The following is an 18,440-nucleotide window of genomic DNA, read 5'->3' as shown; positions in this document are numbered from 1 at the left end:
CTCCAAGCCAATCAGTAACCATGTCGCGTACTGTAAATCTCACTGCGCATCCGTCATTCTCCTTTGCGCAACCAACCTTCTCCCAATCTCCACCTCTCATCACTCAAGCTCCATTCACACCACCTTCATTTCCACCACCAGCGGGCTAGGCTCTGGGGGGGTCCTGCTCTGATCCCTTCCACAGCTGGGGTTCAGTTCTGCTGAGACGGGCCATTGGAGTCTGACCGCCAGACACCGATCTATATTCTGTTTATCAATAAGTCATGTTCATTTTTTCTGACTATCTGTCCTTATTGAACTGGTCTCAAACCTGAATCAAGGGGATCTGGCATAAAATCTGTGCCAAATCAAACATGCAGATCCACTGGAGAAAATAAGGAAGTGGCCAAAACTATCTACTCAAGCTAGCTGGGTTGGTTAGCAGCTACCCAGCTTTACCCTAATGATAATGGCCAAAACGCTTAAAGCATCCTAAACAACATCCTCATTTCATCTTTTTAATACAATCTGTGTAAAACTGAGATGAGTAGAAATTTTACAGCTTTAATGTCTATAGGACATTACAGCATCTCTGTAGAGGTTTTGACCTAAGTGTTGATAAATACCACTGATATAAAGCTTGGCATGACATTTCTTGCTTTCAAGCCTCAATTTGTAAGCAAATTGTGCATGCAGTATGAATCGGTTGTTCTCGAGGCAAGCATTTTCAAATATAAAATATAAACTGAATTTAATATAACGATCCATCTCAGCGGAGAACGCATCCAGTCGATATGACCGCAACCACCATGAATCTACCGCGGCACACTCCATTAACCCAGAGGACTGGCCGGTCCTAAGATAAGTCAGCAAGTGCGAATCACAGGCAGACACCCAGCACCCTTACCATTCAACCAGCCTGTATGTGAGTGTCAGGAAAATGGAAAATAAGGGTTCGGCGTCAAATGTCCCACAGACTGGAAGTGGAATAATGATGGATGCTCATAAGCCTGTCAAAAAACTCAATCGACCTGCCAGCAAAGCAGTCAGGGAGACAGCCGACCAGTCCAAGCAATTACAGATTCAGCTAGACTGCAGCCTGCATCCACAGTATGTAAGAGAATCCCTCAGGGTTTTTATAGAGTGAAGGTGAGGATGTCAGCAGGCTCCAGTCAGGCAGGCCCCACAAACACTGGCTTCTGTGTCTTCTCACCTCATTCTAGTTTATTTTGAGATGATTTGGAATTCTAGGATATGTGCCATTTAAATGAAAGCTGAAGATAATCTGCAAGGATCATAATCGTTCAAGAGAAACATGAATCGGTATTACCTTTAAGATTTAATGAGTGGTGAAATAGGTGGTTTTCTTCATCTGCAGGCGTATAGATAATAATGTACTTTTGGAGAACAGTAATATCTATCTATCTCTCTGCAACATTTGCAACATTTGAAGGTAGATATTCTCCCTCTTTGAATTTTTATGTATATTTACAGCATATTTTTTGTAGTGATTTATATTTTCCTTTATTTCCTCTTTAAAAAGACAACAACAGTCCAACGGCTGGTTATTTGCTCCTCTGAAGATGCCACAGCAAGAAGACGTGGTACAGATGTGACACTAACACACAGTTTTGGTTTATTCTGACTTTTTCTCTAAACGTTAAACAACTCTGGAGCTGCCCGCAGTGTGTCCGTTATCATGGAAATCATTTCTTCATCACCAGCCAGGAGAGTAAACATAGCTTCCCTGAAAATACGTACACGGCACATACTTTTTTCCACAGTCCTGAGGCTAGTGCAGCATTTCTGATTTTTAAAACCAACATTAATAATAGAGACAAAAAGCAAGGAGCCTCAACCGAGGTTCTGATATCTAGCTGTAGTTTTGTGACGCTACAATAGTAATGTTCCCTCAAATCTGCTATCCAACAACTGGCAAAGATTAAAACACAAAGCTATTAAATAAAACAAAGAACATTTATTTTAAGAAGTGACTCTGCACTTTATTCCCGGAGAGGAATATGATGGGTGACAGCAGGGTGCTCCCAGAGAGCTTCGTATGCTGTAAAACCTCATCACCATCACTCATGTTTTTCCTCATTCCCAACGTCTCTTCTCCTGTATTGATCGACCCATTTCTTTCTGTCTCCACTCGTTGCAGCTCATCAGCGCACCGCCTCCTTCTCTTATAAACTTATAATGTCATTGTTACGTTTCACGAAACCCAAGTCACGCCTCAGCGCTGCGCTTCTGGAGTACAATGGACTAAAAAACATCTATGGTAACCTTCTTCTCACACTAACAGAGACATGCGGAGAGATAGGAGACATTACAAACTGTGTATGGTAATTGATCAAATTTGTAACAATTTGAGTTACTGAAATCTGCCTATGATTAGTTAATATCAAGCATTTTCCCATTTTCATTGCTTAAAAATGGGAAAAGATCTATCAAGGTTATGCGGTATAATGTGTTGGACATTGACAAAACCATTTTTAATCTAACAAGCAAGATTTGACACTTTAATTCAAAGGGTTTTTACAAAAATGTTGTATGAACTCTTTTGGAATTAGAGCTATTTTTATACATAGTCCCTCATTTTCAGAGTATAATGAAACTAACATAATTTTAAATATAAAGACTGCTGCTAATACTTCAATGAAAAAAACCTTGCAGTCAATTGCGCCTTAAGTCTAGAACCCATGGACATCATTAAATGTTTTTTCCTTCCTTGAGATGCTCTGGCAGGCCTTTACTGCAGCCACCTTCATTTGCTGCTTGTTTGCGGCTCTTTCTGCATAAAGCTTAGATCTTCAGTAACTAGAAAGCATCCTCTGTTGGATTGAGATCAGGTGACTGACTTAGCCACTGAAGAATATGTCTTTTCTTTGCCTTGACAAACTCGGTGGTTGCTTTTGCAATCTGCTCTGGCTCATTATCCATTTATAATGTGAAACGCAGTCTGATCGGTTTCACAGCATTTGGATGAATCTGAGCAGAGACTACAGCCCTGTACACGTCACAGTTCATCCTGCTGCTCCTACTAAAAGTGAAATCAAAAATAAAAACTACTGAGCTGGTTACACTGTCAGCAATATGCCCATGTCATACCACTGCTTCCACAAGGTTTGACAGATGATCCAAAGACGTTTTTCAGAAATATGCAGGTTTGTTTAGATGTTTTTTTGACAAAGTCTACTCTGGTCTTCTTTTTCTTGAGTGTAACCAGTGGTTTGCACTTTGTTTGCCTCTGTATTCACATTGATGAAAGAGTCACTTCCTTGTAAACCTTGACAAGATGAACCTAACTCTTTGAGAGCGTTCTTGACTTGGTTAGATGCCATTGTTTTCATTTACCATGGAAATAATTCTGTGATCATGCACTTTAGTTGTCTTCTGTAGTCTTTCAGGCCTTTTAGTATTGCTGAGCTGGTTAATGCATTCATTCTTTTCAAGTATGAACAACATTGTGATTTAGAAACTTCTGAAGTTATTGCTATCTCTGATAGATGTATTTTGGGTTTTCAGCCCAATGATGGCTTCCCTCACGTGCATCAACACTGTCTTTGGGCCTCATCAATGTTCCCTCTAATTTTTCATGTGTCTGAGCGAACACACAAACTCCCTGAGCGGTCCCTTGGACCACTGTGAGCAACATTAGACGTGTGCACTGTGGTCACGCCAGCATTGAATCCATCCAAGTTACATGGTTTATTAAAATAATCAAATTACAACATTTACATTTATGTTAGACTACTTTTAATTAACTGCTTTAGCCCACTTACAATGAAAATTTAAAAAAATCTTGTTCATGACCTGTGTAGTATGTCAACACTATTGGAAGTAAAAATAACTTGAACTCCAATTTTGAAAACACAACTTTCTTTTTTTCTTTTTTTCTTTTTTATATAAAGCTCTGACTTGTATTATGAGTATGAGTCTGTGGTCTGGGAGAGAGTCCTGTAACTCTGTCTGCAAAATACAGTATATAATGACCAATGTTGTGCAATTAATTATATAGTTACTTCTTTAAAAAGGTAACTGAGTGAAAGTTTTTTGCAGCTGTTTACCTAAAAATGCAGCCAAGGTGTTTTTTAAAATAAACATTTCAAACTATTTACAGAACATTTCAGTCCACTATGAGATAAAGGAGAACATCACAAGCCTGATACCTGCAGGCCTGACAACAGGAGATGTATCATTCCTGTAACATCTGTAACATCCAGTACTCGCCTCATTGTTCTGACACACACAACAAAACTATTGACTACACTACACACTAACTACACAAGATTTGCGCTAAACGTCGCAAATTTCTCACATCTCAAAACACCGCCATCACTCCTAAAACTTCCCCTTTCCTAAACATCAAAATGCCATTTGCCATATCATTTTTTGATTGGTCGACATGGTACTTTTTTCGACCAATAGGAAAGGGTAGGTTTTTTTGGGGGGGAGGTTTTGCTCACAGGCGGAGAGTGCTTTCGAGCGTTTTCCTTATAAAATGCAGTTTTTACCGTTTCTTCTCGCAGTAAATAAAAACAACGATAGTATTCAGGAAGAAAACCAAACATTGCAGATATTTTGATCATAACTCTGGTTTTACGTGGCCTATCAACACAATTTTAAAACTGGTATGAAGTCCACACATTTTCCGTCAATTGTTCCGTCTGTCCTGCTCACATCTCCAATGGTTGTACACGTTGTCATTAACGTGGCTTCACTCCACATCAGCCATGCCGCTTTGCTAGCTAAAACACCGGTGTCGGCACATAAGGACGCTGTCATAGCCTGTCAATGACGTTGATTAGCTGCGTATATACGAATGTGAATCGCATCATTGGCTGGACTATGGGATAAGGTGGCATCGTTCTAATCCCATACTGGAGCAGCCAGTCACTTACTGACTAACACTGCAAAACAGTATTGTTAAAGTTTTAATTTTAATTTCAATTCAGGTTAGATTTTTTTTTTGTGCGCAACTCAGATTTTCTGTGCGCAGAGACCGTGCCAGCGGTGCGCAATTGCGCACGCGCGCAGCTTAGAGAGAACATTGGGCCTCATGTCTAAAATTTTTGCAAAAAGCTATAAAATACAAATTCAACACTTTGAATCAACTACATACATTAGACTACAATGGCAGATATTATTCTGCCTCATTTTTCATAAAACCGACAGGGAACCGGTCTGACCTGACTGAAACTACTTGTTATTCAGTTGTTCAATCACTTTTCAGCCTCTAAAAATAGGAGACTGTTTATAAAAAGTTGATGCAAAATTATTGTTAAACCCCTTAAATTAAAGCTAATAGTCAGCAGTTTAATTTCTATTGTTTGACTTTAGATCCACAAAAACTACAAATATGTGTCTTTGTCCAACAAATTGTTGACCTCACCGTATAAGCCTGAGAAAAAAAAAAAAGTTCTCCGACTCATTCCTCTTTGCTTGGCTGAACATATCAAGCCACTTTTTTTCTCCAACACTTTTTTTGGCAGAAGCACCATCTCACCCATGAGAGAAGACAAATCACCAGTCCACCAGAGGACCCAAAAGGAAAGTCACTCACACTCGTATTCACACTCAAAAGCACTTTGGACTTTCCAGTATAACAAACTTACATGTCTTTGAACTGAGAAGACACGTGTAACAGTTGTGTGACTCAAACACAACGTCGCCTGACTACTAATCGTGGACCACAGAGACTGCAGACAAGTGAAATGGGTGTTGGGGGGGGGGAGTGCACATTAAAATGCATTGTGTTTTATTAAAGTGTTGGAAAAACAAAGTCAAGGGACACGGAAGTGGATCTGGCGGCATGTGGTGGCCCAAATGCCAAACCTCTGGACCAAAAGATACGCCTACTGCCGTATTTTGATAGTGGTAGTGGAGACTGATGCCTGGTGTTCACATTCTGCTATGTCTATTTGATTAGTTTGAGATCAGGAGACTGATGAAAACTGTTGCATCTGACTGAGACTATTTTTATATTCTCTGGATCCTGGAAGAGATCACTACCATTATCACATAAGAAAGATGATCAATCAGGAAAAAGTCTCAATGCCAACAAGGTTCGTTACATCATAAGAAAGCTTCGTTTTTGGGGGGTCAAGAGTTTAGCTTTTCCTTTGTAAATGTGAAAATGCCAAAGTGGGAATTTAGAGGTCAGAGGTCAGGGAAGAGTCAGGGCATTTCCTCGAGATTAACAGCTCTGCGTTAGGAAGTTATGAAGGATTTATTAGAAGCTGGCAATCCGCCACCATGCCTCAGAAGCGTTAAAATGGGAGTACTGCTTTAAGAACAGCACACTCCTAACTCTACAGGTGACTTCATCCTTTGAGCCAGATGTCAATGGTAATAAAGCTGAAGGCTGAATATTTGTAACCCCAGTGGTAACCCTTGTCATCACACACTGTATCCAGGGATGCAGCGATGAATAATAGATGCAACCAAGGCACACCTCCTTTGATCATTACGACCAAAAATAACATATCAAGCAAAACTTCAAAAGAAAGAAGAATTTTTTAAATGAGCTGTTACATATGACTGGCATGAACTGTTTCACATAGAGATTCATGCCAAAGCACAGCTTAGGAGGTGAGGGGGTGTCACACTGGACACGCGAGGACATGTAATGAATCACATACCTTGAGCAATAGCTATGGACTCGAACCTGTGCAGCTCTCTCAGCAGACAGGTGCGCTCAGACGGATGAAGGCTATAAATAAACTCCTTTGCTCCTCGGGGTGAGTTGAGGGGCTCCATCGGCTCCTTGAGGGGGTGTGTGCCCAGGTGACACCGCTGCACCACCACGGAGAGCGGGGTCTCCGAGGCGAGCTGCACCGGGGATGCTAGGGCGGGCGTTTGGTGGGTTTTGAGGGCGGCTCCGGTCAGACCAGTCCCGGCTCTGAGAGAGAAGGCAGGCCGCAGGACTCTCCGCAAGCAGGGCAGCATCTCTGAGATGGGGAAGTAGAGCGAAGAGCCGGAAACCTGATGGAGGTGGAGACACCAGGCCTGGTTATCACCACTTTAAACCCGCACTCACCAAAAACCACATGGTGTAAAGATTTATATAATTATTTATCTCCAGTGTGGAACAATCGCGGCAACAGCGATCGCACGATAACATCCTGTACCCTCCACAGACAGCCAGGCTTACTTAACAGGAGCAAGCACCGGCCTGGCAATGATCACCACACTGACCATGTCGACAGAAAAATATTGATTGGAGCGGATTTAACGCATTTGCTTGGAAACACAAAGGTGAAGAAAAAAAAAAAGATTCGCCAGTTTTCCAACTTGACTTATCGGACTCACCTCAGTCTATGTTCCGCTGTCCCGTCCAACAACCTCCACAGGAAACCTTGAAAACAGTGAGGTCGCTCCGGCTCATACGCGTCCCTCCTTTAAATCCGGTGAGATTTTGCGAAGCCCAAAACCTTTATAACTAGCTGGATGTTTATACTTAATCGCATTTTTGCGAGCCTGGAGCCCTGTCGGTGTAACCTCTGCCTGACAGGATAATGTGTGAAGCGGATGGGAGGGCACTTAAGCGGCCAGCAGCCCTGGAAATATTTCTCCAATGGCAGCGCCGCTTTCCTCCGTGCGTAGCGGTGACGGCACCGCCACACGCACGTACAGTCAGGACTACACTGACGGTCGGTGTATTCATTTTATGCTACATCATCTCATAAATTATTTTTATTTGCTTTATTATTATTATTATTAATATTTTTTTAAAATGTTGGTAACCTTTCAGAAGTCACTGTTTTGTGGATTCTCGCGAGGATACATTCTTACTGTGATTTATATCGCGCATCTTCTGTGGTGTTTATAGTGATAAAGGTCTGTGTTTGTCTCCTGGGTGTGTGTCCATCACTCCCTCTGCTGTTAAGCACGTGGAGCATTTGAATTATTCAGCCAGATAAGACAACAGTACCACGACAAAACATGACATCATGTGGAAGTTATTCGTTTTGTTTTTGACTGTTTAAATGAGTTGTCCACTGACTGTTTCATTGATAAGTATTTCCAGGCCTCTAATGGGTGGAGTAACACAAAAACCAGGTCGAAGCTTTGTATCAGGTTTGGGTGTTTAAACTTGGATAAGGGCGGCCCCTGGTGGCCAAACTCAGGGATAACATTTCTATATTATTAGTGTGAATGCTTTTCAAGCATACACAGTATTGTTGTTGTAATTAGTGTGAATGCTTGAAAAGCATTCACAGTATTGTTGTTGTAATCTTTATTAGTGTGAATGCTTGTAAAAGCATTCACAGTATTGTTGTTGTAATCTTTATTATTCTATTTTCTATATTCCGTACGTTTTTTGTACTCTATCTCCTTCAAAACTGTTCAACTTAGAAAAACCATTCAAACGCCGTTAGATTCCTCTTCTTTTGGACATGACTGCTTGTATTTTTCTCATTTATAACATTTATATTTTTAAAATTATTCAACTTTTTTCAACAAAAATTTCCCATGTATTTCAATGGGGAGACCCTTCAAATTCTCCTTCAACTTACTCCTCTTTAAACTGTATCTACTTCCACATACATTGGCGTAGAGTCACCATTCAAACTTTAAAATGAAGACAAGACATTTAACTATTCAACTTGTATTTATCTTTTCAATATCTATTATACTTTTTCTTCAGTTCCAGTTTAAGTTTCATGATGTTTTTTCAGCCGTTTCAGAGTTTATAATGGGTGTGTATGGGACGGAATGTTGGGGCTAGAGTGAGACAGCTCAACTGCTAGAGTGAGAGGAGCAAAAAAAATTAATCATAAAATCTTTTTTAAAACTGCTGCTGTGTCCGCAGCGTTTGCTCTACAGGTATGATTTTACCCTCAAAACGTAGCCATCGCTGTCCTCTTTCATCCAATGTGTTTACTATTGTACTAGGTGTTATGGTTCTTTCATAAATGTCACCAAAGCACAGCCTCCTCCCTCCAACTCCTCCATAGACTCTAATGTTAAAATGGCTCAGAAGGTTCGTTTGAAAATCAGAAGAGCATGGTGTTTTTACACTGTCACCACGTCCATATAATAAACTCCACAGGCATGAAAACTGAGAATTAGGTAGACTGGACATTGCTGCCGCTCACGGTGAAAGAATTTCGTCAATAGGACCTATACTTTTCATTTGGGAAGGATTTGTTTGGGGCTGACTTTTCTGTTCATTTTAAGCAGCAAAAGTGAGGTGCATGTCTGTGTGCGTGTGTATGGAGCCCCTGGCTCAGTCACTATAGCAACCAGGCTCACACCTGCCTGCCTAACGAGCTCTCTCTCACTCTGCCAAGATTCATCTTAAACACTTCTCTTTCAACTGCTGCTGTGTCCACAGTGTTTGCTCTACAGCCATCATTTTACCCTCAAAACGAGGCCATCGTTCTTCTCTTTCCAACAGCGTGTCTTTCAAAGCTCAGAAATGTAAACCTTTAAAACTGTGTGGATCCAAGTGGAGGGATCATATTTTAGTCGTTCAGTGATTCAAAGAATATGAACTTTTAATATTCATTCAGATGTTTTCTGACTCTAAATAGTCTTTTCTCATTACTCAGGTTTTTCTAATTTACATTTAAAACATTTTCAGCTATTTTCCAACTTCTTCTCTGTGCTTGTCAGCTTTTAGCAGTTCAGCACTTTTGTTTTCAGGTGAAAATTTCTGTATTTTTCATCTCATTCAAAATTTTTAACTAAAAATTCAGCAATTAATACATTTCAGTGCATACATTGAGATTCAAGCATTCACACTGCAGTTTCTTCAGAAAATGCACTTTCTAGTTAGTGTGAATGCTTGTAAAAGCATTCACAGTATTGTTCTTCTAATCTTTATTATTAGTGTGAATGCTTGTAAAAGCATTCACAGTATTGTTGTTGTAATCTTTATTAGTGTGAATGCTTGTAAAAGCATTCACAGTATAGTTGTTGTAATCTTTATTAGTGTGAATGCTTGTAAAAGCATTCACAGTATTGTTCTTCTAATCTTTATTCTATTTTATTATTATAGATTCCGTACGTTTTTTGTACGCTATCTCCTTCAAAACCGTTCAACTTAGAAAAACCATTCAAACACCATTAGATTCCTCTTCTTTTGGACATGACTGCTTGTATTTTTCTCATTTATAACATTTATATTTTTAAAATTATTCAACTTTTTTCAACAAAAATTTCCCATGTATTTCAATGGGGAGACCCTTCAAATTCTCCTTCAACTTACTCCTCTTTAAACTGTATCTATTTCCACATACGTTGACGTAGAGCCACCATTCAAACTTTAAAACGAAGACAAGACATTCAACTATTCAACATGTATTTATCTTTTCAATATCTATTATACTTTTTCTTCAGTTCCAGTTTAAGTTTCATGATGTTTTTTCAGCCATTTCAGAGTTTATAATGGGTGTGTATGGGACGGAATGTTGGGGCTAGAGTGAGACAGCTCAACTGCTAGAGTGAGAGGAGCAAAAAAATTAATCTTAAAATCTTTTTTAAAACTGCTGCTGTGTCCACGGTGTTTGGTCTACAGGTATGATTTTACCCTCAAAACGTAGCCATCGCTGTCCTCTTTCATCCAATGTGTTTACTATTGTACTAGGTGTTAGGGTTCTTTCATAAATGTCACCAATGCACAGCCTCCTCCCTCCAACTCCTCCATAGACTCTAATGTTAAAATGGCTCAGAAGGTTCGTTTGAAAATCAGAAGAGCATGGTGTTTTTACACTGTCACCACGTCCATATAATAAGCTCCACAGGCATGAAAACTGAGAATTAGGTAGACTGGACATTGCTGCCACTCACGGTGAAAGAATTTCGTCAATAGGACCTGTACTTTTCATTTGGGAGCGATTTGTTTCGACCTGACTTTTCTGTTCATTTTAAGCAGCAAAAGTGAGGTGCATGTCTGTGTGCGTGTGTACTGAGCCATTGGGTGCAGTTACTATAGCAACCAGGCTCACACCTGCCTGCCTAACGAGCTCTGTCTCTCACTGTGCCAAGATTCATCTTAAACACTTCTCTTTCAACTGCTGCTGTGTCCACAGTGTTTGCTCTACAGCCATCATTTTACCCTCAAAACGAAGCCATCGTTCTTCTCTTTCCAACAGCATGTCTTTCAAAGCTCAGAGATGTAAACCTTTAAAAGTGTGTGGATCCAAGTGGAGGGATTACACTTTAGTCATTCAGTGATTCAAAGAATATGAACTTTTAATATTCATTCAGATGTTTTCTGACTCTAAATTTTCATTTCTCATTACTCAGGTTTTTCTAATTTACATTTAAAACATTTTCAGCTATTTTCCAACTTCTTCTCTGTGCTTGTCAGCTTTTAGCAGTTCAGCACTTTTGTTTTCAGGTGAAAATTTCTGTATTTTTCATCTCATTCAACATTTTTAACTTAAAATTCAGCAATTAATTCATTTCAGTGCATACGTTCAGATTCAAGCATTCACACTGCAGTTTCTTCAGAAAATGCATTTTCTAGTTATTATTATTATTATTATCTATTCCGTACGTTTTTTGTAGTCCTACTACTTCAAAACCGTTCAACTTAGAAAAACCATTCAAACACCGTTAGATTCCTCTTCTTTTGGACATGACTGCTTCTATTTTTCTCATTTTTAACATTTATATTTTTAATTTTATTCAACTTTTTCAACAAAAATTTCCCATGTATTTCAATGGGGAGACCCTTCAAATCCTCATTCAACTTACTCATTTTTAAACTCCTACTACTTCCACATACGTTGACATAGAGCCACCATTCAAACTTTAAAACGAAGACAAGACATTCAACTATTCAACTTGTATTTATCTTTTCAATATCTGTTATACTTTTTCTTCAGTTCCAGTTTAAGTTTCATGATGTTTTTTCAGCCATTTCAGAGTTTATAATGGGTGTGTATGGGACGGAATGTTGGAGGTTAGAGTGAGAGCTTCAACTGCCAGAGTGAGAGGAGCGAAAAAATTAATCTTAAAATATTTTTTAAAACTGCTGCTGTGTCCGCAGCGTTTGCTCTACCGGTCTGATTTTACCCTCAAAACGTAGCCATCGCTGTCCTCTTTCATCCAATGTGTTTACTATTGTCCTAGGTGTTATGGTTCTTTCATAAATGTCACCAAAGCACAGCCTCCTCCCTCCAACTCCTCCATAGACTCTAATGTTAAAATGGCTCAGAAGGTTCGTTTGAAAATCAGAAGAGCATGGTGTTTTTACACTGTCACCACGTCCATATAATAAACTCCACAGGCATGAAAACTGAGAATTAGGTAGACTAGACATTGCTGCCGCTCACGGTGAAAGAATTTCGTCAATAGGACCTGTACTTTTCATTTGGGAAGGATTTGTTTGGGGCTGACGTTTCTGTTCATTTTAAGCAGCAAAAGTGAGGTGCATGTCTCTGTGCGTGTGTATGGAGCCCCTGGCTCAGTCACTATAGCAACCAGGCTCACACCTGCCTGCCTAACGAGCTCTGTCTCTCACTGTGCCAAGATTCATCTTAAACACTTCTCTTTCAACAGCTGCTGTGTCCACAGTGTTTGCTCTACAGCCATCATTTTACCCTCAAAACGAAGCCATCGTTGTTCTCTTTCCAACAGCGTGTCTTTCAAAGCTCAGAGATGTAAACCTTTAAAACTGTGTGGATCCAAATGGAGGGATCATATTTTAGTCATTCAGTGATTCAAAGAATATGAACTTTTAATATTCATTCAGATGTTTTCTGACTCTAAATAGTCTTTTCTCATTACTCAGGTTTTTCTAATTTACATTTAAAACATTTTCAGCTATTTTCCAACTTCTTCTCTGTGCTTGTCAGCTTTTAGCAGTTCAGCACTTTTGTTTTCAGGTGAAAATTTCTGTATTTTTCATCTCATTCAACATTTTTAACTTAAAATTCAGCAATTAATTCTTTTCAGTGCATATATTCAGATTCAAGCATTCACACTGCAGTTTCTTCAGAAAATGCACTTTCTAGTTAGTGTGAATGCTTGTAAAAGCATTCACAGTATAGTTGTTGTAATCTTTATTATTATTAGTGTGAATGCTTGTAAAAGCATTCACAGTATTGTTGTTGTAATCTTTATTCTATTTTATTATTATCTATTCCGTACGTTTTTTGTACTGTATCTCCTTCAAAACCGTTCAACTTAGAAAAACCATTCAAACACCATTAGATTCCTCTTCTTTTGGACATGACTGCTTCTATTTCTCTCATTTCTAACATTTATATTTTTAATTTTATTCAACTTTTTTCAACAAAAAATTCCCATGTATTTCAATGGGGAGACCCTTCAAATCCTCATTCAACTTACTCATTTTCAAACTGTATCTACTTCAACATACGTTGACATAGAGCCACCATTCAAACTTTAAAACGAAGACAAGACATTCAACTATTCAACTTGTATTTATCTTTTCAATATCTGTTATACTTTTTCTTCAGTTCCAGTTTAAGTTTCATGATGTTTTTTCAGCCGTTTCAGCGTTTATAATGGGTGTGTATGGGACGGAATGTTGGGGCTAGAGTGAGACAGCTCAACTGCTAGAGTGAGAGGAGCGAAAAAATTAATCTTAAAATCTTTTTTAAAACTGCTGCTGTGTCCGCAGCGTTTCGTCTACAGGTATGATTTTACCCTCAAAACGTAGCCATCGCTGTCCTCTTTCATCCAATGTGTTTACTATTGTGCTAGGTGTTATGGTTCTTTCATAAATGTCACCAAAGCACAGCCTCCTCCCTCCAGCTCCTCCATAGACTCCAATGTTAAAATGGCTCAGAAAGTTCGTTTGAAAATCAGAAGAGCAGGCTGTCTTTACACTGTCACCACGTCCATATAATAAACTCCACAGGCATGAAAACTGAGAATTAGGTAGACTAGACATTGCTGCCGCTCACGGTGAAAGAATTTTGTCAATAGGACATGTACTTTTCATTTGGGAGCGATTTGTTTCGGCCTGACTTTTCTGTTCATTTTAAGCAGCAAAAGTGAGGTGCATGTCTGCGTGTGTATGGGGCCATTGGGTGCAGTCACTATAGCAACCAGGCTCACACCTGCCTGCCTAACGAGCTCTGTCCCTCACTCTGCCAAGATTCATCTTAAACACTTCTCTTTCAACTGCTGCTGTGTCCACAGTGTTTGCCCTACAGCCATCATTTTACCCTCAAAACGTCGCCATCGTTCTTCTCTTTCCAACAGCATGTCTTTCAAAGCTCAGAAATATAAACTTTTTAAACTGTGTGGATCCAAGTGGAGGGATCACATTTCAGTCATTCAGTGATTCAAAGAATATGAACTTTTAATATTCATTCAGATGTTTTCTGACTCTAAATAGTCTTTTCTCATTTTTAGGTTTTTCTAATTTACATTTAAAACATTTTCAGCTGTTTTCTAACTTCTTCTCTGTGGATGTCAGCTTTTAGCAGTTCAGCTTTTTGTTTTCAGGTGCAAATTTCTGTATTTTCATCTCATTCAACATTTTTAACTTAAAATTCAGCAATTAATTCATTTCAGCGCATATATTCAGATTCAAGCATTCACACTGCAGTTTCTTCAGAAAATGCACTTTCTAGTTATTATTATTATCTATTCCGTACGTTTTTTGTAGTCCTACTACTTCAAAACCGTTCAACTTAGAAAAACCATTCAAACACCGTTAGATTCCTCTTCTTTTGGACATGACTGCTTCTATTTTTCTCATTTTTAACATTTATATTTTTAATTTTATTCAACTTTTTCAACAAAAATTTCCCATGTATTTCAATGGGGAGACCCTTCAAATCCTCATTCAACTTACTCATTTTAAACTCCTACTACTTCCACATACGTTGACATAGATCCACCATTCAAACTTTAAAACGAAGACAAGACATTCAACTATTCAACTTGTATTTATCTTTTCAATATCTGTTATACTTTTTCTTCAGTTCCAGTTTAAGTTTCATGATGTTTTTTCAGCCATTTCAGAGTTTATAATGGGTGTGTATGGGACGGAATGTTGGAGGTTAGAGTGAGAGCTTCAACTGCCAGAGTGAGAGGAGCGAAAAAATTAATCTTAAAATATTTTTTAAAACTGCTGCTGTGTCCGCAGCGTTTGCTCTACCGGTCTGATTTTACCCTCAAAACGTAGCCATCGCTGTCCTCTTTCATCCAATGTGTTTACTATTGTCCTAGGTGTTATGGTTCTTTCATAAATGTCACCAAAGCACAGCCTCCTCCCTCCAACTCCTCCATAGACTCTAATGTTAAAATGGCTCAGAAGGTTCGTTTGAAAATCAGAAGAGCATGGTGTTTTTACACTGTCACCACGTCCATATAATAAACTCCACAGGCATGAAAACTGAGAATTAGGTAGACTAGACATTGCTGCCGCTCACGGTGAAAGAATTTCGTCAATAGGACCTGTACTTTTCATTTGGGAAGGATTTGTTTGGGGCTGACGTTTCTGTTCATTTTAAGCAGCAAAAGTGAGGTGCATGTCTCTGTGCGTGTGTATGGAGCCCCTGGCTCAGTCACTATAGCAACCAGGCTCACACCTGCCTGCCTAACGAGCTCTGTCTCTCACTGTGCCAAGATTATCTTAAACACTTCTCTTTCAACAGCTGCTGTGTCCACAGTGTTTGCTCTACAGCCATCATTTTACCCTCAAAACGAAGCCATCGTTGTTCTCTTTCCAACAGCGTGTCTTTCAAAGCTCAGAGATGTAAACCTTTAAAACTGTGTGGATCCAAATGGAGGGATCATATTTAGTCATTCAGTGATTCAAAGAATATGAACTTTTAATATTCATTCAGATGTTTTCTGACTCTAAATAGTCTTTTCTCATTACTCAGGTTTTTCTAATTTACATTTAAAACATTTTCAGCTATTTTCCAACTTCTTCTCTGTGCTTGTCAGCTTTTAGCAGTTCAGCACTTTTGTTTTCAGGTGAAAATTTCTGTATTTTTCATCTCATTCAACATTTTTAACTTAAAATTCAGCAATTAATTTTTTCAGTGCATATATTCAGATTCAAGCATTCACACTGCAGTTTCTTCAGAAAATGCACTTTCTAGTTATTATATTTTATTTCCGTACGTTTTTTGTACTGTATCTCCTTCAAACCGTTCAACTTAGAAAACCATTCAAACACCATTAGATTCCTCTTCTTTTGGACATGACTGCTTCTATTTTTCTCATTTTTAACATTTATATTTTAATTTATTTAACTTTTTTCAACAAAAAATTCCCATGTATTTCAATGGGGAGACCCTTCAAATCCTCATTCAACTTACTCATTTTTAAACTGTATCTACTTCCACATACGTTGACATAGAGCCACCATTCAAACTTTAAAACGAAGAAGAGACATTCAACTATTCAACTTGTATTTATCTTTTCAATATCTATTATACTTTTTCTTCAGTTCCAGTTTAAGTTTCATGATGTTTTTCACCGTTTCAGAGTTTATAATGGGTGTGTATGGGACGGAATGTTGCGCTAGAGTGAGACAGCTCAACTGGTAGAGTGAAGAGGTCGAAAATTAATCTTAAAATCTTTTTTAAAACTGCTGCTGTGTCCACAGCGTTTGATCTACAGGTATGATTTACCCTCAAAACGTAGCCATCGCTGTCCTCTTCATCCAATGTGTTTACTATTGTACTAGGTGTTATGGTTCTTTCATAATGTCACCAATGCACAGCCTCCTCCCTCCAACTCCTCCATAGACTCTAATGTTAAAATGGCTCAGAAGGTTCGTTTGAAAATCAGAAGAGCATGGTGTTTTACACTGTCACCACGTCCATATAATAAACTCCACAGGCATGAAAACTGAGAATTAGGTAGACTAGACATTGCTGCCGCTCACGGTGAAAGAATTTCGTCAATAGGACCTGTACTTTTCATTTGGGAAGGATTTGTTTGGGCTGACGTTTCTGTTCATTTTAAGCAGCAAAAGTGAGGTGCATGTCTCTGTGCGTGTGTATGGAGCCCTGGCTCAGTCACTATAGCAACCAGGCTCACACCTGCCTGCCTAACGAGCTCTCTCTCACTGTGCCAAGATTAATCTTAAACACTTCTCTTTCAACAGCTGCTGTGTCCACAGTGTTTGCTCTACAGCCATCATTTTACCCTCAAAACGAAGCCATCGTTGTTCTCTTTCCAACAGCGTGTCTTTCAAAGCTCAGAGATGTAAACCTTTAAAACTGTGTGGATCCAATGGAGGATATATTTAGTCATTCAGTGATTCAAAGAATATGAACTTTTAATATTCATTCAGATGTTTTCTGACTCTAAATATCTTTCTCATTACTTCAGGTTTTTCTAATTTACATTTAAAACTTTTCAGCTATTTTCCAACTTCTTCTCTGTGCTTGTCAGCTTTGCAGTTCAGCACTTTTGTTTTCAGGTTGAAAATTCTGTATTTTCATCTCATTCAACATTTTTAACTTAAAATTCAGCAATTAATTTTTTCAGTGCATATATTCAGATTCAAGCATTCACACTGCAGTTTCTTCAGAAAATGCACTTTCTAGTTATTAGTGTGAATGCTTGTAAAAGCATTCACAGTATTGTTCTTCTAATCTTTATTAGTGTGAATGCTTGTAAAAGCATTCACAGTATTGTTCTTCTAATCTTATTATTATTATTATATTTTATTATATATTCCGTACGTTTTTTGTAGTCTATCTCCTTCAAAACCGTTCAACTTAGAAAAACCATTCAAACACCGTTAGATTCCTCTTCTTTAGGACAGACTGCTTCTATTTTTCTCATTTTAACATTTATATTTTAATTATTCACTTTTTCAACAAAAATTTCCCATGTATTTCAATGGGGAGACCCTTCAAATCCTCATTCAACTTACTCATTTTCAAACTGTATCTACTTCAACATATGTTGACATAGAGCACCATTCAAACTTTAAAACGAAGACAAGACATTCAACTATTCAACTTGTATTTATCTTTCAATATCTGTTATACTTTTCTTCAGTTCCAGTTTAAGTTTCATGATGTTTTTCAGCCGTTTCAGAGTTTATAATGGGTGTGTATGGGACGGAATGTTGGGGCTAGAGTGAGACAGCTGAACTGCTAGAGTGAGAGGAGCGAAAAAATTAATCTTAAAATTTTTTTAAAACTGCTGCTGTGTCCGCAGCGTTTGCTCTACAGGTATGATTTTACCCTCAAAACGTAGCCATCGCTGTCCTCTTTCATCCAATGTGTTTACTATTGTACTAGTGTTATGGTTCTTTCATAAATGTCACCAAAGCACAGCTCCTCCCTCCAATCCTCCATAGACTCTAATGTTAAAATGGCTCAGAAGTTCGTTTGAAAACCAGAAGACAGGCTGTCTTTACACTGTCACCACGTCCATATAATAAACTCCACAGCATGAAAACTGAGAATTAGGTAGACTGGACATTGCTGCGCTCACGGTGAAAGAATTTGTCAATACGACTGTACTTTTCATTTGGGAAGATTTGTTTG

The 18,440-nt window shown here is 38.6% G+C and overlaps 1 protein-coding gene across 1 annotated transcript in view; it reads right to left on the bottom strand.

Moving 5' to 3' along the window:
* The window catches only part of LOC100698042 (transmembrane protein 65), a 40,909-nt gene extending 33,350 nt beyond the window's left edge, over positions 1 to 7,559 (bottom strand). Inside the window, exons 1-2 of the mRNA XM_005450539.4 lie at positions 7,294 to 7,559; positions 6,624 to 6,966 (exon numbers count right to left, since the gene is read on the bottom strand). Coding sequence (XP_005450596.1) covers positions 6,624 to 6,930 — 307 coding nt within the window. The 5' untranslated portion in view covers positions 6,931 to 6,966; positions 7,294 to 7,559. The remainder of the gene's footprint in view (positions 1 to 6,623; positions 6,967 to 7,293) is intronic.
* Between the last annotated feature and the right edge of the window lie 10,881 nt (positions 7,560 to 18,440).

This window comes from Oreochromis niloticus, linkage group LG11, assembly GCF_001858045.2.
Source record: "Oreochromis niloticus isolate F11D_XX linkage group LG11, O_niloticus_UMD_NMBU, whole genome shotgun sequence".
NCBI lineage: Eukaryota > Metazoa > Chordata > Actinopteri > Cichliformes > Cichlidae > Oreochromis > Oreochromis niloticus.
Note: the sequence above shows the minus strand (reverse complement) of the source record. Positions and strands in the feature narration are given on the sequence as shown.